Source organism: Oryctolagus cuniculus, chromosome 10 (genome assembly GCF_051225735.1).
Source record: "Oryctolagus cuniculus isolate XC-2025 breed Fujian yellow rabbit chromosome 10, ASM5122573v1, whole genome shotgun sequence".
Classification (NCBI taxonomy): domain Eukaryota; kingdom Metazoa; phylum Chordata; class Mammalia; order Lagomorpha; family Leporidae; genus Oryctolagus; species Oryctolagus cuniculus.
In genome coordinates, this window is record NC_142876.1 from 98052572 (window position 1) to 98075416 (window position 22845).

The 22845-nt window shown below is 49.6% G+C and overlaps 1 protein-coding gene and 1 pseudogene across 10 annotated transcripts in view; one reads left to right on the top strand and one right to left on the bottom strand.

Annotated features, from left to right (window-relative positions):
- Positions 1-16178, top strand: part of RFT1 (RFT1 glycolipid translocator homolog) — a 49482-nt gene extending 33304 nt beyond the window's left edge. For 8 of the 9 annotated variants that reach the window (XM_070050720.2, XM_070050721.2, XM_089306098.1 and 5 more), the window contains 5 exons: positions 1488-1618; positions 5701-5845; positions 11831-11936; positions 14917-15166; positions 15456-16178. In XM_070050720.2, coding sequence (XP_069906821.1) covers positions 1488-1618; positions 5701-5845; positions 11831-11936; positions 14917-15166; positions 15456-15623 — 800 coding nt within the window. In that variant the 3' untranslated portion in view covers positions 15624-16178. The remainder of the gene's footprint in view (positions 1-1487; positions 1619-5700; positions 5846-11830; positions 11937-14916; positions 15167-15455) is intronic. The other variant, XR_016214783.1, reaches the window with a different exon arrangement.
- LOC138844090 (small ribosomal subunit protein uS10 pseudogene) lies at positions 16172-17842 on the bottom strand (annotated as a pseudogene). Its single transcript, XR_016214784.1, has one exon. The product of XR_016214784.1 is annotated as a small ribosomal subunit protein uS10 pseudogene (transcript).
- Positions 17843-22845: the final 5003 nt, after the last annotated feature.

The following is a 22845-nucleotide window of genomic DNA, read 5'->3' on the forward strand; positions in this document are numbered from 1 at the left end:
AGCTCCTGCAGCTCATCAAATTGGCGAGAGGCAGCTGTGTAGAAGTTGTTTACTCCTCTCCCAGCGCCATATTGTGGGAGAGCAGATGCATAGAATAAGTCTTAATTCCAGTAACTTAGTCTAGTCCGAGTTGCTCCCCACAGGTGGAATTTAGTATCCCTAAGGGTTCCTGAGATTTTCAAGGTACCTCCAGATGGGGTTTAACTTCCATGTGGCCATGGATGAGACGTAGGTGCATCCTAGGGAGGTGAGCATTCTGCATTGACAGGTAAGGGCTAGAGCTACAATTCAGGGCTGGCAGAAATTCCAGCCCACCTATGCCTCTCTAATTCCCTGCCTGGTTCTCCCATATCACCTCTAATGTAACTTGGGTGACAGGTGTCGCTGAGACTCTCTGCCCTCCCCCCTGCTTCCTGCAGAGATCTGGTGCTGATTTTGGAGGGAGTCCCAGGAGAGGAGAAAAGGAAGCTAACCCTCACAGTCACAAAGATCAGCCCATATGTGTGGGGCTAGAAAGGTCTCTCAGTTATTTTTTCATATTTATTTTTACTGTAATCTCAAAGTAATAGAAATAAAAGTAGAAAAAAATAAACTTTGCACTAATGCTTCTTATTAAAAAAATGATGGTGATAGGAACATCTCATATCTTGACTGTGGTGGTATCAGTTATCTAGTAGTGATATTGTACTGTAGCTTTGCAAGATCTTACCATTCAGCAAAACTGGGTAAAGAGTGCTGGGATCTCTATTATATTCTCTTTTTCTTTTTTTAAGATAATTTTATTTGGGGCTGGTGCATGGTGTTGCAGGTAAAGCCGCTTGCCTGCAGTGCCGGTATCCAGCATGCTGCTCCACTTCAGATCCAGCTTCCTGCTAGTGCTCCTGGGAAAGCAATGGAAGATGGCCCAAATACTTGGGCCTCTGTACCTATGTGGGAGATCCGGAGGACGCTCCTGGCTTTTCTCTGACTTTCCTTCTTTGTAACTTTGCCTTTCAAATAAATCAATTTTAAAAAAGAAAAAAAATCTTTCTTTCTTTCTTTATTTATTTAAAGGCAGAGTTACAGAGAGAGAAGGAGAGACAGAGAGAGAGGTCTTCCATCTGCTGGTTCACTCCCCAAATGGCTGCAATGGCCTGAGCTAGGATGGTCCAAAGTCAGGAGCCAGGAGCTTCTTCTGAGTCTCCAACATGGGTGCAGGGCCCCAAGCACTTGTGCCATCCTCTGCTGCTCCCTGCACATTAGCAGGGAGCTAGATTGGAATAGAGCAGCTGGGAGGTGAACCAGTGCCCATCTGGGATGCTGGCACCACAGACGGAGGCTTTACCCACCATGCCATGGTACCAGCCCCTCCACTATTATTTATTAAAACTACGTGTGAATCTACAGTTATCTCAAGATTGTAGGAAAGTTTAAAATATTAAATGAGGATAACAATTTGAATAGTGCTATTAAATTTAAATGACTGTTTTTCTCTTTTTGCTTTGCAGGTGTCTACGATATAGTGAATAATCTTGGGTCCCTTGTGGCCAGATTAATTTTCCAGCCAATAGAGGAGAGTTTTTATATATTTTTTGCTAAGGTGCTGGAGAGGGGAAAGGATGCCACACTTCAGAAGCAGGTAGCGTTAGTTGTTCCATCCTCCTTCCTCACCTGAATTCTCCCTCTAGTTGTAAGACAGAGAGCTGTGGAGCAGTCTGTTTCTCCTCTGTTGGTCTGACATTGTCTTGCAGATTTCTCTTTCTTTCTTTCTTTCTTTCTTTCTTTCTTTCTTTCTTTCTTTCTTTCTTTCTTTCTTTCTTTCTTTCTTTCTTTCTTTCTTTCCTTCCTTCCTCCCTCCCTCCCTCCCTCCCTCCCTCCCTCCCTCCCTCCCTCCCTCCCTCCTTTCTTTCTTTCTTTCTTTCTTTCTTTCTTTCTTTCTTTCTTTCTTTCCTTCCTTCCTTCCTTCCTTCCTTCCTTCCTTCCTTCTTTCTTTCCTTCCTTCCTTCCTTCCTTCCTTCCTTCTTTCTTTCTTTCTTTCTTTCTTTCTTTCTTTCTTTCTTTCTTTCTTTTCTTTTCTTTTCTTTTCTTTCCTTCTTTCTTTCCTTCTTTCCTTCCTTCTTTCCTTTCTTCCTTCCTTCCTTCCTTCCTTCATTCCTTCCTTTGATCTACTTATTTATTTGAAGGGGTTACAGAGGGAGAGAGAGATCTTTCATCCACTGGTTTACTCCCCAAATGGCTGAAATGACCAGGGCTGAACTAAGCAGAAACCAGGAGCTAAGAGCTTCTTCCAGGTCTCCCATGTGGATGGCAGGGGCTCAGACACTTGGGCCATCTTTTGCTGCTTTTCCCAGGTTATTAGCAGGGCACTGAATTGAAAGTGGAGCAGCCGGGGCACCAACCAGTGCCCTTACGGGATGCAGTGCCACAGGCAGAGGCTTTGTCTGCCGTGCCTCAGTGCTGGCCTCTGCCTTGTCGATTTCATCCTTCTGTCGTCTTCGCAGTGATGGCAGTAGCCGTAGCTTGTTTCTCTCACGGCCTTCCCCTTGTCCCCTGGTTGCTCCTTCTGTCTCATCCCGTTGTGCTTTTTGACCTTACTCTTGACTCAGCCCTCTCAGAATTCTCTATCGCTGTCCCCAGGACAGTGCAATTGCCCTCTCATGGTTTATTCTTTTTTTTTTTTTTTTTGTATTCCTTTAACTTTAAAAAAAATCTTTATAATAAACTAAGATACATCGATTTTTTTTAATTTTTTTTTTTATAGAGTTAGAGAGAGAGAGAGAGACAGACAGAAAGGTCTTCCTTCTGGTGGTTCACCCCCCAAAATGGCCATCACGGCTGGAGCTATGCTGATCTGAAGCCAGGAGCCAGGTGTTTCTTGGTCTCCCGTGTGGGTGCAGGGCCCAAGGACTTGGGCCATCCTCCACTGCCCTCCCGGACCACAGCAGAGAGCTGGACTGGAAGAGGAGCAACCAGGACTAGAACCTAGCACCCATATGGGATGCCGGCACCACAGGCAGAGGATTAACCAACTGAGCCATGGAGCCAGGCCCACGTCAATTTTTCTTTAACAATTTTTTTAAGATTTATTATTTCTTTTGAAAGAGAGGGAGAGAGAAAGAGAGAGGCTGCAATGGCCAGGCTGGGCCCAACTGAAGCCAGGAGCTTCATCTGGGTCTCCCATGTGGGTGACGGGCCCAAGTACTTGAGCCATCTTCCATTGCTTTCCCAGGCACACTAGGAGGAGTTAGATCAGAAGTAGGGCAGCCAGGACTTAAACTAGTGCTCATATGGGACTGCTGCATTGCAGGTGGTACCTTATCCACTATGCCACAACACCAGCACCTTTTTCCTTTAACTTTTTGAAGTTTAGTTTGGGAGGCAGAAAGGAAAACAGAGAGTAAGATACCTTTTGCTGATTCACACCCCAAATGACTGGCCCAAGCTGAAATCACATTCACAGGTCTCCCACATGAGTTGCAGGGATCCAAGTTCTTGAGCCATCATTGCTGCCTCCCAGGGTACGCATTAGCAGAAGGCAGGACTCAACGAGTGAGAATTGAGAGTTGAGCTCAGATACTGTAATATGGGATGCAGGTATTCTGACCAGCATCTTTCCTGCTAGGCCAAACACCTCCTCATTTGGTATAAGAATGAGGTTGCTCTTTCCGTCTTCAGATGCTTGAGACCCCAAAGATACCAGGCTTGGAGCAAGGCTAGCCTAGGGCATGCCAAAGAAAGGATGTGATCCTAGGGTTCCACTCACCACACCAATTGTTTAAGCTTGTAACAGACTTGTGCCCTGAGCTACATCCTGACTCTCTGAATCTGTGTTCTCTAGTTGGCAAATACAAAAGAAATTTTAATCTAGGAGTATTTTTTTATTTATTTATATGAGAGGTAGAGCTACAGACAGAGAAAGGGAGAGACAGAAAGAGAGGTCTTCCATATGCTGGTTTACTCCCCAAACAACCTCAGTGGCTAGAGCTGAGCTCATTCAAAGCCTGGAACCAGGAGCTTCTTCTGGGTCTCCTACACGGGTTCAGGGGCCCAAGAATGTGGACCATCTTCCACTGCTTTCCCAGGCCATAAGCAGAGAGCTGGATGGGAAGAGAAGCAGCCGGGACATGAACTGGTGTCCCTATGGGATGCCAGTGCCTCAGGCAGAGGCCTAGTCCACTATGCCACAGCGCTGGCCCCAATCCAGGAGTATTTCAGTGTAGAAGCTTCACTTTTTCTGAAACCACTGAAAATGTCTGACTTATCTTAGAATTAAAAGAAAGCTGGCGCTGTGGCGTAGCAGGCAAAGCCACCACCTGCAGTGCCGGCATCCCATATGGGCGCTAGTTCAAGTCCCACTTTCGATCCAACTCTCTGCTATGGCCTGGGAAAACAGTAGAAGATGGCACAAGTCCTTCAGCCTCTGCACCTGCGTGAGAGACCTGGAGGAAACTTCTGGCTCCTGGTTTCGGATCAGTTCTGGCTGTTGTGGCCATTTGGGGAGTAGTGAATCAGCGGTTGGAAGGTCTCTCTCTCTCTCTGTCTCTCTGTCTCTCTGTCTCTCTCTAACTCTGACTTTCAAGTAAATTTTTAAAAAAACAAGCAAGCTATGTTGGCCTCTTAACTTGTCTTAGGATATATTTTGCAAAATATAGTTTAGTGGCCGGCGCCGCAGCTCACTAGGTTAATCCTCCGCCTTGCAGTGCCGGCACACCGGGTTCTAGTCCCGGTCGGGGAGCCGGATTCTGTCCCGGTTGCCCCTCTTCCAGGCCAGCTCTCTGCTGTGGCCAGGGAGTGCAGTGGAGGATGGTCCAAGTACTTGGGCCCTGCACCCCATGGGAGACCAGTACCTGGCTCCTGCCATCGGATCAGCACGGTGCACCGGCCACAGCGCGCTGGCTGCGGCAGCCATTGGAGGGTGAACCAATGGCAAAGGAAGACCTTTCTCTCTGTCTCTCTCTCTCACTGTCCACTCTGCCTGTCAAAAAAAAAAAAAAAAAAAAAAAAAAAATATATATATATATATAGTTTAGTACAATGCCTCCAGGCAACTAATTTAGTCTTGATCTGATTTAGGAGTATTTCCTAAGCGTACATTGACAGTAACATCAGAATGCTGAGTTGTTTTTCAGGAGAAACAGTTTCCCACCAGGGACAAGTATCAGGGGCCAGGTGATTGACCTAGTGGTTAGGACTCCTACTGAGATACCCACTTCCCACAATGGGGTGCCAGGCTCCTGACTCCAGCTTCCTGCTGGTGCAGCTTCTGGGAGGTGGTGGTGATAGCCCAGGTGTTTGGGTCTCTGCTGCCTGTGTGGGAGACCTGGATTGAGTTCCTGGCTCCTGACTTTGCTCTGGTGCACTCCCTCTCCCTTCCTCCCCACTCCTTATCTCTTTCCTCCTACCTTTCAAATTTAAAAAAAAATTTATATTTTTGCAAGAATAAATATCAGAAGGCAAAATGAGAATTTCCTAAGCAATATTTGAAAAAACTATATCCAGAATAAATTGAAAGCTAAACCTCTCGCATACCACCTGAGGAGCTGTGTTAGCGTTTTTCCTTCATTTATTAGTGGCCATTAAAGCAAGCACAGGGCCCAGAAGAGCAGTGAGGCCCCTGCCCCCGTTGGAGGAGCACTCTGTGAAGCAGTAGAGGGAGAAGTCCACATGTGGAAGTTTTCCCGGCTTGTGATTCACCCCGCTTCCTTCCTTCCCCAACCCCAGGAGGACATTGCCGTGGCCGCCGTGGTTTTAGAGTCCCTGCTCAAGCTGGCCCTGCTGACCGGCCTGACCATCACTGTTTTTGGCTTTGCATATTCTCAGCTGGCTCTGGATATCTACGGAGGGGCCATGCTTAGCTCAGGATCAGGTATGTGTGAGGTTTTTCTTGGATTTGGATTTGTTTGAATTTCAAAACAGAAATAGAAGAGTTTTATGAACTTCTAGGACTTGGGCACACAGGATTGGTATCTATCAGTGTTGGGAAAATCGATGGCTGAGGCTGTGGGACTACTCCCATCCCTTGAGCTCAGATGGTTGCTCAGGGTGTGGTTAGGGACTTTGGCACTTGACATTCAGTTCCCCAACCTCACTGTGAGTCCTCCCTGCCCTGGACTTTCCTTTCAGGCCTAATGTGTGAGGGAGGATGGCAGAGAGCAGGCTCTAAGGAGTCCCCACTTGGTACTAAACACATCAGTAAAGGCCCCTAAATCTCATGGCTGGACACTTAAATGCCCCAGAGATCAACCCAGGGCCATTGCTGAGAATGAAACTGATCCCAGCAAAATAAAAGGTTTATTTAATCTAGTGGCTCTTGGTTATTGGAGGAGAAAAGTGACTAACTTTGCCATACCAGGTACCCAGGCCACTGAGGCTGTCACAGCACTTGCTAGGCCTTAGGGGCTTTACCAGTTTCAAAATGTGACAGGCTAGAGCCTCGCAGTTCATTTGCAGTGCTTTATGATGATTTTTAAAAAATATTTATTTATTTATATATGTATTTGAAAGGCAGCATGACAGAGCTAGATCTTCCATCTGCTTGTTCACGCTGCAAATGACTGCAACAGCCAAGTCTGGACCAGGCTGAAGTCAGGAGTCAAGAACTCCATCCTGGTCTCCCTTGTGGGTGACAGGGGCCCAAGCACTTTAGGCATCATCTGTTGCCTCTCAGACACATTAGCAGGAACCTGGAGCGGAAGTGGAACAGTCAGGACTTGAACTGGCACTCCACGATGGGATGCTGGCATCACATGAGGTAGCTTAACGCACTGCGCCACATCACCGAGCCTGACAAAGAGGATTTTAATTCCTCATGTCACGAGGCAGGAACTCCAAAGACATTTTTCTGCTGTCCTATCTCGCTGTAAAGGCCTTGTCAAACACCATTTCACAGGATCGCTAGGATGTTTTAGCCTCCACTGTAATGGGGTCCAAACTTCAGGAACTAGGGGAAGAAGTTCCTACTCCAGAGCAAAGGTCATTAACCTTGCGGCTCCCTGTGGCTTGTTCTGCGAGAAGTGCATTTTCATCTAGCAGCTGCAGGGAGCCTCATTAGGAAGCCAGTAGTGAGTTATGTGCAGAGATTGGGGCGGCAACTCTGTCCCTTAGGAGACAGTCGCCAAGAAACAGCCTTCTTGTGGCATAGTCACCTGTCATTGCCATGAGGAGGGGGCTGTCCACCAGGTGGGGAGGTTAATCACAGGAGATAAAAACCAATTATGGTTATTGTGAGGGACCAGCCTTGTGGTGTAGCCGATAAAGCTGCCACCTGTGGTATGGCATCCCATATGGTAACCACTTCGTGCCCCACTGCTCCACTTCCTATCCTGCTCCATGCTAATGTGCGTGGGAAAAGCAACAGAAGGTGGCCCAAGTGTTTGGGCCCCTACTTCCACATGAGAGACCCAGAAGAAGCTCCTGGTCCCTGGCTTTTGCCTGGCCCAGCCCTAGTCATTGTAGGCATCTGGGGAGTAAACTAGCAGGTGGAAAACCTCTCTTTCTCTCCCTATTACTCTGTAACTCTGCCTTTCAAATAAATAAATAAATCTTAAAAAAAAATTATTGTGTAGTCCTTTTACTCAGGTGAGGTGCAGTTTTGAACATTGAGAACAGATCTGTCAATTAAAAAGTTCCAGGTTTAGTTGGGTGCTAAAGTAATTTGAATTTGTTCCTGCTCTCCGCTGCAGAGAGCAGTCTTGAGAATGGTTCCAGCCTCTCAATGTCTGAAAAGTTTGTGTGCTTTGGTCTGTCACTGTCACATGTTCAGGACCCTTGTCATATCCTGCCCAGCCCAGGGCCCCAGAGGGTCTTCTAGCATTTGTCTCAGTTGTAGCTGATGTTCACGTTCACCAAACTTTCACTCTCTGTAAAGCCCACGTGGCTTCTTGACAGGGTCATTGCCCAGCCCTGGGGAGCCTGTTCCCTGCTCTTCATGACACCTCCTCTCCTGGCCCTACTCTTGACTTGTTGGACTGGCGCTACAGATCTGAATTCCTTTCCTGTGCCAGAAAATATGAACACAGCTGCTCTCCCCACAGTCAGGTTATTTTTTAAGATTTTTTTTTCTAAAGTCGAAAGGCAGAGAGACAAATTGATCCCATTCGCTGGTTCAATCCTCAAATCCCCACAATGGCTAGGGCTGGGCTTGTCCTAAGCCAGGAACACAATCCAGGTCTCCCATATGGGTGGCAGGGCCCCACACTGCTTGAGCCATCACCTGCCTTGCAGCGTGTGCATCAGCAGAAAGCTGGAGTCAAGAGCAGAAGCAGAACCCCAGTGCAGACCGTCCAGCGTGGGATGCAGGCATCTTAGCTGGCTTCTTAGCCCCTGAGCCAAGCACCACTCCCCAACAGTCTGTTTTGGTGCTGAAATGCTTCGTTGGGCCGGCGCTGTGGCTCACTTGGTTAATCCTCTGCCTGCAGCACTGGCATCCCATATGGGTGCCGGTTCTAGTCCCCGCTGCTCCTCTTACAGTCCGGCTCTCTACTGTGGCCCGGGAGGGCAGTGGAGGATGGCCCAGATGCTTGGGCCCCTGCACCTACCTGGGAGACCAGGAGGAAGCCCCTGTCTCTTGGCTTTGGATTGGTGCAGCTCTAGCCATTGCGGCCATTTTGTGGGTTAACCAACAGAAGGAAGACCTTTCTCTCTGTCTCTCTCTTTCTCTCACTGTCTAACTCTATCTGTCAAAAAACAACAACAACAAAAAAAGACTTGGCTTTGTCCAGACAATCTTCCTGGATTAATCAGAAAAGAAGAGCAACTCTGTGTGGCTCAGCCCTCTCACCTTAATTGTGAAGGTGGAACCGCTGTCCCCAGTGACCCCCAGTTGTATGGTTCTCTGGGACCCTATCCTGGCCACCTCCAGATGGGGCGTTTGGTGCAGACAGGATTCTGGGGGAAGGGTGTTGTCTGGGTTCAGCACTGTGTATAATCAGGGGCTTGGTGAGTGCCCTGGAGGCTTTTCTCAGAAACCCCACCCTGAGCTCTTCCATCCCTAAGAGAAACATAATTGTTGAACGTCCCTGTGGTTTCTCCCATTTATCTCTTAAGTGCTTCCTGCCTGTGCCTTTCCTTTTCTTTTAAAATCTCTTTTTCTTTTCTGTCTCTACATGTCACTTTCCTAGGACTGCCTCGACCCAGTGCCCCTACTGGGTGGCTTCCAAGTTAAGTATGTTGTGTTTACGTTCCAAGTCAGGGTGTCAGCAGGGCCATGATCTCTCTGATGGCTGGGGCAGGGTTGGGGGAAGGGGTCCTTTTTGCCTCTGCAGCTTCTGCTATGGCTGGCAGTCCCTGCATCACTCAGCCACGTGGCCATCTTCTCCCCATGTCTTCACTCTGTCTTCCCTCCATGTGTGTGTCTGTCTCCCAATTCCCCTTTTATTAGAATGCCAATACCCCCCAGTGACTTAATGGGAATTTGGTTATTTCCAGAAAGACTCCGTTTCCAAATAAAATCACATTCTGAGTTTCTGGGAGTTATAGATCTCAACATATCTTTTTTTTTTTTTTTTATGGGGTGGGGTGAATGTAATTCAACCCATCACACCCCTGCATTCAGTTTAAGGCTCCATCCTGATTTCTCCAGCTTGACCCAAAACCCTTTTCCTAGAGTGTGTGCTTCATGCAATCAGTGTTCTCTGCTCTGCAGGCCTCAGAGTGGCTCCCTGTCCACCTCCAAGGGGTCCTTCTGTGCTGTTGGGCTTCAGATAGCAGGTCAGGGGCCCCTGGCCTGCTGCTTCTTCCAGAAGAAGGAGGACAGGAGAAACAGGAGCTGTACCAAACACTGCCTGAACTGCCTTCGGACAGAGCTGGCTCCTCCCCTGGGGTTGCCTCTCTGCCTGGGCAGGAGCCGGGCTACTTTGCACAGTGGCATGAGGGGTGAGGTGCATGTGATGTGGTCAGATACAGAATCCGAGAAAGTTTCATGGAGACCCAGGCTGTCCTGTTAGAATTCCTTTTTTAATTAATTTTGTGATCACCGTGAAACTGTTCAGGGTCCCATCAGCACAGGGATCTTTCCTGTCAAATGGTTTACATGAGCCCAGAGTGAGTTCAAGATTCAGTTCTCTTTCTTCTCTGTTGGTGGTTCTATGATTGAGGTCTAATTTGCATAAAGTAAAATGCTATTCTCTGAAGAGTACAGTTTGATGATTTTTTTAAAGATTTATTTATTTGAAAGCTTTGAGTTTCAAAAAGAGAGGAAGAGGTTGGGCGAGAGATCTTCCATCCATTGGTTCACTTCCCCAAATGGCTGCAACGGCTACCTCTTTTCTGATTTGTATCGCTATAGATTAACATTGTTTTTTTTTTTTTTTTAAAGACTTTATTTATTTATTTGAAAGGCAGAGTATCAGAGAGGGGAGAGAGAGTGAGAAAGAGAGATCTTCTACCTGCTGGTTTATTCCTGGAATGGTTGAAACAGCCAGGAACTCCTCCAGGTCGCCAATGGAAGTGGGAGGGACCCAAGTCCTTAGGCCATTGTCTGCTGCCTTCCGAGGTGCATTAGCAGTGAGCTGGACTGGAAACAGAGCACGTGGGACTGGAGCTGGCATCACGAGCCATGACTTGACCCACTGAGCTGCAGCTCCTGCCCCGGCATTGCTTTTCAGAAGGATTTCCTATCAGTGAAACATGTTGGGCTCCTCGCCTTCACTATAGCATCTCTGAGAGCCACCTGTGGTTTTGCACGCTTACCATACTAAGAAGCAGTCCCTGCACCCTCAGTGGGCTTCTCCTTTTTTGCTGATCAGTCTTGGCTGTTCTGAGTAAAACGGTGACAAAGTCGTTATGGTTTCTGTGAATATGGCTCGCTTCTGTTGGATGTGTATGTAGGAGTAGAATTGCTGGATTATAGATTGGTTGTATGTTTACTTTGCTAGAAATTGCTTGGCTACCTCTTTTTTATAAGATTTTTTAATTTTTTATTTGAGAAGTAGAGTTACAGACTGAGAAAAGGGAGAGACAGGAAGATTTCTCATCTGCTGGTTCACACGCCAGATGACTGCAATGGCTGGAGCTGGGCTGATCTGAAGCTGGGAACCAGAAGCTTCTTCTAGGTCTCCCACATGGATGCAGGGGCCCAAGCACTTGGGCCATTTTGCACTGCTTTCCTAGGCCATCAGCAGGGAGCTGGATCAGAAGGGGAGCAGGCCATATGCAAACAAGCCCCCATGTTGGTATGCCAGTGCCGCAGGCAGAGTCTTAGCCAACTACGCCACAGCGCTGGTTTCTTGGCTATCTCTTAATCACAGCCCTCTTCAAAGAGGGGATAGTATTATTTGTCAGGCTCCTGTCCTCTGGCTAGCAGATTTTTCCAAAAATCTTACTTGTTAGCTCTAGAAAGGCAACCCTTTGTTTTAGAAAGAAATACCATGTAGGCTTTGATTCTTGCTGCAGGTATGTGGCTGTTCAGTCTCTATTGTTTCCTGCTGGTCCTGGGCAGTGGGCTTTTCCTGAAGATCTGTTTTTTCCCCTCAGGACCTGCTTAACTGAAATTCCCTTGACATGCTGGGCCAACAGCATCTCTGAGTGCTCAAGCTAGCAGCCTCTTCCTACTGATTAAAAAGCCAGCAAATTTGCCTGCAGGCTAGATAAGCCTTCAGTTGTTCAGTAAGAGCTGTACATTCATTCATAATCGTCTTCTTGTTTGTGGCTGATTATTTTAGCCAACGCCGTGGGATACTGGGAGTCCTTCCAGACAGTTTGAAACATGGACTCGAGCCTGCAGGCTGCCCACTGATGATACAGGCAGGTCTCATGCCCTGGTCCTGGCGTTCTCTGAGCAGCTAGCCCAGCCGAGGGTGCATGTGGGCCTCCTTCTTAGGCACCAGAGTTTCCATGAGTTGTTTTCTTGCAGGTCCTGTTTTGCTGCGCTCCTATTGTCTCTATGTCCTCCTGCTCGCCATCAATGGAGTGACTGAGTGCTTCACGTTTGCAGCCATGAGCAAAGAGGAGGTGGACAGGTGGGTACCCTAGAAGGTGTGTGGCCTTCAGCCGAGATGCAGAGACTTGCTGTTGCTTCTGGTTCTAAACGTGCACTTGCAGATGGCTCTTACAGTGGCTGCACTGACACCACTGGCATGGTGCATCCCCGAATCTCTGTCGCAGCAACACAAGTCAGTGAGTGCCCCTGGGAGGTCTGGGAGGCAGCAGCTGCTCTTTACCTTCCTTGGTAGAGGGGGAGAGAGCATCCTGCAAGGTTTGTCTCACCTAGCTTTGCAGGGCCAGGCACAGGACAGACTAAATTCTGTTCCTCCACCTCCTCATGTTCCCCATGGAGCTTGTTAGAAATGCAGAGTCTTTTTTTTTTTTTTTAAGATTTGTTTATTTAGTTGAAAGGCAATTAAGAGAGGGAGAGATAGAGATCTTCCGTCTTCTGGTCCATTCCGCAATAGCTGTAACAGGGAGTGCTAGACCAAGCCAAAGCCAGGAGACTGGAACTCCATCTGGGTCTTCTAATGGCTGGCAGGGGCCCAAAGACTTGGGCCATCATCTTCTGTGTTCCCAAGCATTTTGACAAGGAGCTGGATTAGAAGTGGAACAGCCAGGACTCAAACTAGTGCTGATATGGGATGCTGGCATTGTAGTAGTGGCTTAACTCTGCACCACAGCACCAGCCCCACTACACACTTTGATACAGTATATCTCCAGAGGACCTTGGGGTATATGTGGGGCATTTGGAGGGAACAGCGGCTTTCTTACACCTCTCATGTGTAGAACCTGGGTGGTGCCTTGGAGAGCATCTAACCTGGCAGACACAACTTGGGGTCCTAAAGGAATTGGGTCCCCCCACAACTATGTACTGAGCTAAGCAGAAACCAGATGCAGGGCATTTTGTTCGAGGCTGTACTGCAAGCCTTTTGGAGGCCAAGGTGTTGGGACTGTGTGTGCTGAGATTCAGTTCCTCTGCTGACTGTTGAAGGTTATATGTGATATGCTGCTCTGAATTAAGAGGAGGGAAGGAGTAGTATAGCCCATTTGTCCCCAGAACCCCTGAACCCCAGAGCTCCAGAGAGAGAGGAGGAGGATGTGTAAGGTTCTAGAAAATACCAAGGTAGCCCAAGCTTTGCTTCCTGTTCACATCTCATTTTGGAGATAGGTCACTTGGCGTCCACTGCCCCAGGCTGTGAATGGCTACACTCATTGAGGGCAGTGCTGTGAGGCGCTGCAGCCTAGGGGCCAGGCTGGGCTAGAGTGTTGGTTCACAGTATAGGCGAGTTCCTCAGGCCCTTTGTGCTGGTCCCCTTGCCTGTGAAACAGCCAGGTTCTCCTGGGCATGGGCCATTCACTGGTGTGTCCCCAGCACTCTGTATAGGGCCAGTTACAGAGGTAGGGTCCAGCACGTAATTATTACCCAGGTCATATTCTTGTATCTTCATTGGGGACTTGGGCTGAATCACAAAGTATCACTTAACTAACCAGTTATAGTCACATTTTACTTAATGATGGAGACAAGCTGGTAAGTGTGTCATTAGGTGATTCCATTGTACAAACACCACAGCATGTCTTGCACAAACCTTGATAAGACAGCCTACTACGCACCTAGATGGGGCAGCTCGCTGCTCTGGGGCCATGATGACCAAAACAACTAGAGACTTAAAGCATAAGAAAAATTGATGCCATTGAGATCCCATGAAGCCAAGCTCTGTGAGGGCACTGCCAGCCCACCACAGCGTCTTGCTCCAGTGTGCTTTTCTCTTGGAGGTAGGGGTACGCACCTAAGATAACAATAAAAAGTACAGAGTAGTGCATAATGAACCAGTAGCGTCGTCGCTTAGTATCACTTGCAGGTTCCCTGTGCTGGCCATAACTGTGTATGCCCCGCCTTCATACCACTGGCAGGTGTATAAAACAGCATCACACACATGTGCGAGCAGTGCCTTGCACCACAGCATCAGGAGGGTAAGGCAGCATTGTGGTGCAAGAGGAGTTTTTCTGCTCCATTAGAATCTGATGGGCCAGGGCTGGCGCTATAGTGTAGCAGGTAAAGCCGCCGCTTGCAGTGTCAGCATCCCATATAGGTGCCAGTTTGAGTCCCGGCTGCTCCACTTCCCATCCAGCTCTCTGCTATGTCCTGGTAAAGCATTAGAAGATGGCCCAAGTCCTTGGGCCATGGCACCAGCTTGGGAGACCCGGAAGAAGCTCCTGGCTCCTGGCTTCGGATCAGTGCGGCTCCAGCCATTGCGGCCAACTAGGGAGTGAACCAGTGGATGGAAAACCTCTCTCTCTGCCTCTCCATCTCTCTCTGTGTAGCTCTGACTTTCAAATAAATAAAATCTTAAAAAAAAAAAAAAAAGAATCTGTTGGGCCACTGTTGTAATCCACTGTTAACCTATGTGTTGTGTGGCACATGACTGTATTATCCCTAAGATACATAAATAGTTCAAGTTTTTCATTTTCTTACTCCTCTGTTCAGGTATTGGGTGGTGGTTGGCAGTGACATTTCTGTGTTATCCAGGTAGCATTTTTTCCTAAGCTTTATTTTATTTTATTTGAAAGGCAGAGTCACAGTCATACACACACACACACACACACACACACAGATCCTCCATCTGTTGGATCTGGGGCTGGGCCCGGCTGGAGCCAGGCACTTCAGCTGGATCTCCCACGTGGGTGCAGGGACCTAAACACTTGGGCCATCCTCCACTGGTTTTCCAGGCATATTAGCAGGGAACTGGATCAGAAGTGGAGCAGCAGGGACTTGAACCGGTGCCCATATGGGATGCTGGCACTGCAGGCAGGGGCTTAACCCACTGCACCACAGTGCCAGCTCCTCAGGTAGCCTTTGATGTCATGGACACCTGGACTATGAGAACTCATCTGGAGTCGGGGGGAACTTGGAGCTTTTCCTGTGAATCGATGTTTGTGGCCACTTTTCTCACCCTGGTGTTGTCCTGTGGCAAGGTATCCACTACCCTGCTTTGCTTGTCTCCTTATCCCTAGGTACAATTTCACAATGCTGGCCCTGTCCTGCTCATTCCTGGTGCTGTCTTACCTTCTGACCAGCTGGTTTGGTAGCGTGGGCTTCATCTTGGCCAACTGTTTCAACATGGGTATCCGGATCACACAGAGCCTTTGTTTCATCCACCGCTACTACCAAAGGAGCCCGCACAGGCCCCTGGCTGGCCTGCGCCTGTCACCACTCCTCCTTGGGGCCTTTGCCCTCAGTGGGGGGATTACGAGCATGTCAGAGGTGAGACTCCCTGCAGCCTGCACCCCACATCCTCCCTCCCTCCCTCTCAGAGTCCTCTCCCCGTCTCTGTCTGAACCACCCGGATGAGTGTTTGCCTCCTCTGGTCCCCTCCCCCACCTCCAGGGCAGCATCTGATAGATAACATAGAGAGTGTACCAGAAGACCCACACCATGCAGCTATACGCTTTCTGTGTGACCCAGAAGCTGGGGCGAGCCGCCTTCCCTGACTCATCCTGGGGGGAGGGGGGAAGCCGAGGAGCTGGGCAGTGATGGTGGTTTCTTTCCGCAGGTGTTCCTGTGCTGTGAGCAGGGCTGGCTGGCCAGGCTGGCACACGTTGCCGTGGGCGCCCTCTGTTTGGCCGTGACTCTTGGGACAGCATTCCTCACAGAGACAAGACTGATCCACTTTCTTAGAACTCAGTTAGGCCTGTCCAGACTCGCTGACAAATGGACTTGACCCCAGGGTTGCTTGGTCACCTGTGGCCCCGAAGCCAGCTGTGGGACAATCCTGCGGGCAGAGCCCGTCTGGTGAGCAGAAGCCCGCTGTTGGTCTGTAGCGGAAGTCAGAGTCGCCCGGGTGGCGAGACATGTGAGAGCCACTGGTGGCCACCACGGTCCCTCCAGACTGACACGCAGGTGAGGGGTCTCAGTTTTAAGTGAAAACCTTTTAAACTAGATGCTTTTTCCGTGATCTTGTTCTAATCAGCATTTTTCTTCTGTAGTAACTTAAGACTTTATGAATTTATTTTGGGTGTGATTGCCCTCTGGCACACGCGCTCCAGAGCTGTGTGTTCGGTGTTGGGAGTTAACCCTCTGGCCCAGAAGCAGAGACGTGGCTTCAGTGCCCTCCACAAGCACGCTGGAACTTCTGTGAAAGGAGACTGATGTAGGCAGGAGCAGAGTCTGGCTGCAGCCGGGGCTCCCTGTGTCAGCGCTGTGGTCCAAGTCTTGTTCCTTTTTTTTTTTAAAGACCTGGTAGCCAGTTTATTAAAACAGTTGTTTGGCTTAGGCACCTGCAGTGGTGACTTCAGTGCCTACTCCTGGCTCCATGTGATGGAAGTAATCTCAGAAGGACTGTGCAAGTCAGTGAGCTGCTTATGGGTTCTCTCATCTGGAACCCATCGCATGTCTTAGAAACTTCACCACAAGGGGTTTTTCTTCTGGTGATTCGCAGTGTCTTGGGAGGCATCCAGATTGGTCCTTTCACTTCCAGATTTTTCTTCTTTGCTCCTCTGATCAAGCCAGCACACACTTTCCCAAGGGCCTTGGCATCGTGGCTGGTCAGGGTGATCCTAATTCGGTGATGGCCACCTCCGGTTCCACGGGCATCTTTCCAGTGACTTTAAAAGCCATGGTTGCAGTGCGGCTTCCTGACCGACTTTTTCCTCAGCAAGAGCAAACAGTGATGAGTGAGGAGCAGGAACAGGCAAAAACACGTTCCACACCAGTGCTGCTGGATCTTCCTCAGAAAGCTTCCTTTATTTATTTTTTTAAGATTTATTTATTTTTATTTGAAAGGCAGAATTGCAGAGAGAGAGAGGGACACAGAGAGAGCTTTCATCTACTCTTGAGATGGCTACAATGGCCAGGGCTGGGTCAGGCCTAAGCCTCAGGAGCCAGGCGCTTCATTCAGGTCTCCCACATGGGTGCAGGGGTCCGAGCACATGGGCCATCTTCCACTGCTTCCCCAGTGCATTATCAGGGAGATGGATCAGAAGTGGAGCAGGCAGGAGTTGAACCAGTACCCATATGGGATGCTGGTGTCTCAGGTAGCAACTTAACCCACTGTGACACAACACTGGCACCACTCTGAGTCTTTAGAGAAGGAGAAACATCACCCAGTGAGAGACCCAAGAAATTGATACAGGAGGCTTCTCCAATCTCATTTCCCAGCATGAGTGAAGGAGAATCTGACCTGGCATGGCCAGCACATGCCTTGTCCTGAGTGGGCCCTCAGGATTGCTGACTGAGGCATGGAGGGAAGCTGACTGAAAACTCCAGCTGTGGCCACCCAAAGAACAGGCCTAGGAAGGAATCGGATTCAGTGGGGGCTGCTTCATCCGTTCGCCCAGGGAGTTGGGAAGAGATGAACACTGAAGCTGAAGGGATGTCCCTTTTTATCCTCAGATTAAATGGGGCAAGGTAAAACATGTACTCACAGAGTCAAGTCCCTTCTGCTGACCCATTTTTTCCAGCACTGGTCAGTACAACCCAATTCTGGGCTCCCAGCACCGTGCTGGTGAGATCATCAGCATTACTCTGGGCTGGTATTTTCTTTTTTCATTGATGTTTGAAGACTTTTTGCACCTAAGTGTCCTTTGGAACTGTGTACAAACTATTTCTTCGGCATTAATAGTCCTCTGGCCAGGTGTCCCCAAATCTTCCATGTTTACACCCAGTACAGACAACTCATGTCATGCGTAAAACACTTGAGACACACATGTCCAGTATAATAAAGTGCCTGGATTTGAGTCTTGACTCTGCTTCCAACCTGGCTTCCTGCTCACATGCATCCTGGGAAGCAGCTGGTGTTGGTTCATCTTAGAACTTGGGTCCCTGTCATCCATGTGGGAGACCAGCCCTGGCAATGGCAGGCACTTGAGGAAGGAACAAGTGGATGGAACTCTCTCTCTCTGCTGTTCAAATAAAATGAAAATAAATGAATGCTTTAAAATGCATGAATTTAAATCTCCTTGTCAGGAGCCAATACTGAGGGGCCAAGGACCCAGACCCACCAGCCTACCAAGATGGCCCCAGTCACCGTAATATGTTTCTGTCTGCTCAGAGGGAGAAAGTTTTGCACTAGCTGCAGGAGGTGCGGGGGGAATAGCTGAATACAAGATGTTCTCAGCAATTAGAGGCGTCCCAAAGAGCATGACCTCAGTTACGCTATTGGAGGGCAGGGTCAAGCTAGCTTAGGAAGAAAGATTGCTCCATGGAGTACAGTGGGTGGCAGGCACACAGAAGGCAGCCCCTTCCCATGTCTGCTCTGCTCTGGAGTGCACAGAAATGGCCCTCAGCCCTCCTGAGCTCCTTCCCTGCTGTTTCTGACTTCCCCTCCCTTGATAGCCACTACCTGCCCTGTACCCACCTGATACCAGACCCAAAGTACAGTAACACTAACTGCCTCGGAGCCACCTGGACTGACAGGTCTTCAGAGGGTCGGGTCTTAGGCTCACGTAGCTGGGATGCCATGGAGGCTGGCCCACACGTCATGCTCCCATGCCCGTAGGGACTGCATTCTGTTCATGAGCAGCCCTGTGACCCCCAAGATCTTTGGGAACAGGGCCACCCAGTGTCCCACTGTGGGACTCATTCTCTCCTCTCATCCCATGCTGTCTGCTCTGCAGTGTCAGGGCCAGCTCCTGATCAGAGATGGCCAGCTGGTGCGGTGCCAGGGTCTTTCCTGCGGTCTGCTCCTGTGTACAGGAGGGGTAGCTGTGTGTGTTCTCCTGGCGCCCTAGAGCCACACCTATTGCCTCCAGGTGCTCGCATACTACCTGTGGACCAGGCTCTCACTTCACTCAAGAATTTGGGTGGAGGAAAATCACTTTTGCCTTTAACTGCTACTTTTTTTTTTTTTTTAATTTATTTAACAGGTAGAGTTATAGACAGTGAGAAAGAGAGAGAAAGGTCTTCCTTCTGTTGGTTCATTCCCCAAACGGCCACTATGGCCGGCGCTGTGCCGATCCAAAGCCAGGAGCCAGGTGCTTCCTGGTCTCCCATGGGGTGCAGGGCCCAAGCACTTGGGCCATCCTCCACTGCACTCCCGGGCCACAGCAGAGAGCTGGACTGGAAGAGGAGCAACTAGAACCCGGCACCCATATGGGATGCCGCGCCGCAGGCAGAGGATTAACCAAGTAAGCCACAGCGCCGGCCCCTTAACTTAAAATATGTTGAGGCTACTTCTCCATGGAAACAAGTCTCCAAGACACATCCTTTTATGAAAGGAAGAAACTTTTCATAAAGGGGAGAGCAGTGGCATTTCTGGCTTTCCATGCTCCGCCACCCACACTCAGGGGGCTGTTGCTGTTCTGGCTTGATGTTTACTCAGCAGTGACCCCTGGTGGCCATGGAGGTGCTCTCCGCTCTCCCTGATCCCTGCCACTTCACTACCAACCCCAAGCAGGGTCCCTGCTTCCCCCTTTCTTTGTTCTTTTTCTTTATATTTTTTTCTTTTTTCTCCTTCATTCTGTTTGAAAGGCAGATAGAGATCTTCCTCCTACTTGTTCACTCCTCAACCACCAGGGCTGGACCATGCTAAAGCCAGGAGCCCAGTGCTAGATTCAGGTCTCCCACGTGGGTAGCAGGGACCCAAGCAACCATCATGATGATGATGAACCATCATCACCTGCTGCCTCCCAGGGTGAGCATTAGCAGGAAGCTGGAATCAGAAGCAGAGCCAGGACTGAAGCTCAGGCACCCCCGTGTGGGATGTGGGCATCCTGAGCGACATATTTTATTTATTTATTATTTATTTTTTTTAAAGATTTTATTTATTTGAGAGGTGGATTTACAGAGACTGAGAGGGAGAGGAGAGAGAGAGAAGTGTTTTCCTTCTACTGGTTCACTCCCCAACTGGCTGCAACAGCTGGAGCTGTGCCAATCCAAAACTAGGAGCCAGGAGCTTATTCTGGGTCTTCCAAGTGGGTGCAGGGGCCCAAAGACTTGGGCCATCTTCGGCTGCCTTCCAAGGCCATGGCAGAGAGCTGCATTGGAAGAGGAGCAATCGGGACTAGAACTGGTACCCATATGGGATGCTGACACTGCAGGTAGAGGATTAACCTACTGCGCCACAGTGCTGGCCCCATAATTTCTTATTTATTTATATTTATTTGAAAGGCAGAATTGTAGAGAAAAATAAGGGGAGAGAGAGAGAAAGAGAGAGAAAAAAATGTCTTCCATCTGCTGGTTCACTCCCCAGATGGCCACAACGGCCAGGACTGGGTCAGGCTGATTCCAGGAGCTTCTTTCAGGTCTCCTACATGGGTGCAGGGGCCCAACTACTTGGACCAGATCATTAGCAGGGAGCTGGATCAGCAGTGGAGCAGCCGGGTCTCGAACTGGCTCCCATATGGGATGTGGGCATTGCAGGTGGCAGCTTAACTACTGCTGTGCCATAACACTGGCCCCCAAGTAACATTTTCACCCCTGCGCCACATGCCCACCCCCATGTCTTTTCTTGAATTTCGTGTTCATGCTGCTGGTTCCACATCAGTCCCCTGTCTGAAAAGGACTAAATTACATTGTCACATTTTTATAAAGACCTTTCTTCTTCCATACCCTTTGCCTCCAAAAGGGAGAAACATCCCCATGTGTCTGTGGGCCGAGCAGTAGGTGGCTCACACGTGTGTACCCTTCGTATCCTTACTGGCACTCCTCTTCCTGCATGGATGTGGTGACGGCCCATGACTCCTGCCTTTGAAAGACAGGCAGTTTCCTGGCCCATGGGGCAGATTCTTCTGTGGCTGGGCCTGGAAGGCCGGGCGTCTCTGCCACCTGCTCTGCTTCTCGCCCTGGGCAATGTGTCTCAGCCTCTACCACTGTCTCTGCCTGGCCCGGACCCCCTCGTGTCCTTTCATTGCTGTTGTGACACAGCCGTTCCTTGCTGGGCAGGACTAGTTCCAGTGCAGAGTCAGCCAGTATGTGACTTAGGGGCCTAGGACAGCCCCTCCACCCTTGTGTCTTCCTGACAGGCAACAGGATTGCCATGCCTGGGCCCAGAGGCTGTCATTCTGCAGTGAGAGACTGGGTGACTTATTCACACACAGATGTGAAATAGCCCAGCAGAGGTTCTTTCCTTGGTGTTGAGGAGGAGACAGGGGCTGGGCTTCAGGAGCAGGAGCCGGGGGGATCTCTGATGTGGTCCCGGGGCTGGCAGTGATTCACTCCAGCTGAGGAAACCTGGGTGAGTGTGACCTCTGGCCCTGTAAGACGGAGTATCTCTGGGGTGGCAACCAGAGAAGAACCAGAGCAGAGGACCTCACACCTGCTGACAAAGCCCAGCTCTCAGGGGAGGCCAGGCCGAGGGCAGATGGGTGGGCCCTTGGCACTGATGGCCAAGTGAGGAGGGCTGCAGCAGGACCTGGGGCTTGAGAATCCCAGGGTGCGACAGACTCAGGATGCTGCTTGCATCAGGATCTCAGTGGTCCCAAGGGAGAATTCTGGAAGGAAAACCTGAAGACAGGAGGCCTGAGGCGCCTTTCAGAAGAGAACAAGTTTGGAAAGATGATGAGCCGAGGCATAGATGTATCAGGAGTCCCCTAGAAACTTCTTGAGGACAGTGAAACTCAGCAAACTGGAAAGAGCGCCTGAACAAGGACACTGCTGCACAATGCAGCTTTGGGGCAGGCACTGTGGCGCAGTGGGTTACGCTGCCACTTGCAGTGCCCCCGTCCCGTATCACAGTGCCAGTTTGAGTCTGGACTTCTCTGCTTCTGACCCAACTTGCTGCTGATGTGCCTGGAAGACGGCAATCATGGCCCAAGTATTTGGGCTCCTGCCACTCATGCGGGAGACCGTGATGGAGTTCTTGGCTCCTGAATTTGGTCTAGCCCAGCCCTGGCTGTTGTGGCATTTAAGGAGTGAACCAGCAGATAGATCTCTGTCTTCTCTGTCTAGTCATCTGTCTGTCACACTGCCTTTCAAATAAATAAATTCATAAATCTTTTTAAAATAAATAAAGCATTTGTTTGCTATTCTGTGAGTGTTCAGGAAATAACTGAGACTGGAGGATTTTGTTTGAAAGACAGAAAGAGAGCTCCATCCACTGGCTCACCCACCAAACACCTGCAGCAGCCAAACCTGGGCCAGGCTGAAGCCAGGAGCCAGGAATGCAGCCCAGGTCTCCCACGTGGTTGACAGGGACTCAGATACTTGAGGGTTACCCGCTGCCTCCAGGGTGCACATTAGCAGGAAGCTGGAACTGGGAGCTGAGCCGGGACTCGCAGGCATCCCAGGCAGCATCTCACCTGCTCTACCAGACATTCGCCCCTGAAGTATTTAATTTAGAAATGAGACTTCTGAGCCAAGCAGATGCAGATGGAGAATGATTTGCTTTTCTAGTATCGTTTACCATACTTGAATGAATTAGCCCCTAATGCTGTAAATACCTCATTTGCTAACTAACTTTTCAGGGTGGCAGAAAAGGTGTCTTAAGCATTCAAGAAGGAGGACGTGTTGAATTGCATCATCAGTCAGTCCCCAGTTACTTCAGCATCATCAGTTTCATTATTTAGGGTCACTCGTTTTTAACCAGAACTGTCTGTGTGTATTAGAGCGAAACAGTAAACGGGCTCTGTATGTCGTTGAGCCAGCCTCCTTCAGAGGCCTAATGAAGGAAGCCTTGTAAACACTTCTTACTTACCCTGCAGATGGGTTGGCAGGCGTTGCCCCATCCCAGAACGCAGTGCGTTCTTGGCCACCTGACGTCTTCACTCTTCTTTGGAGGTGTGGCTTAAACGGAAGGTGCCGGAGCTCTGAGAAGCAGGGAGTTGAGTCTTTCCTTTCGTGTAGTAGTTTCTGGGCAGCAGAGTAACTGTACCCACAACTGCTGGACACTCCACCCCCCAGCTTGTCAGAACTATTACAGTGCCGCGTGCCCTGTGTTGACTGCACTGGGTGCGTGAGGGGGCGAGAGTTGTGTCAGGATAATAGGCCTGGCAGTATGCTCTGTGGAC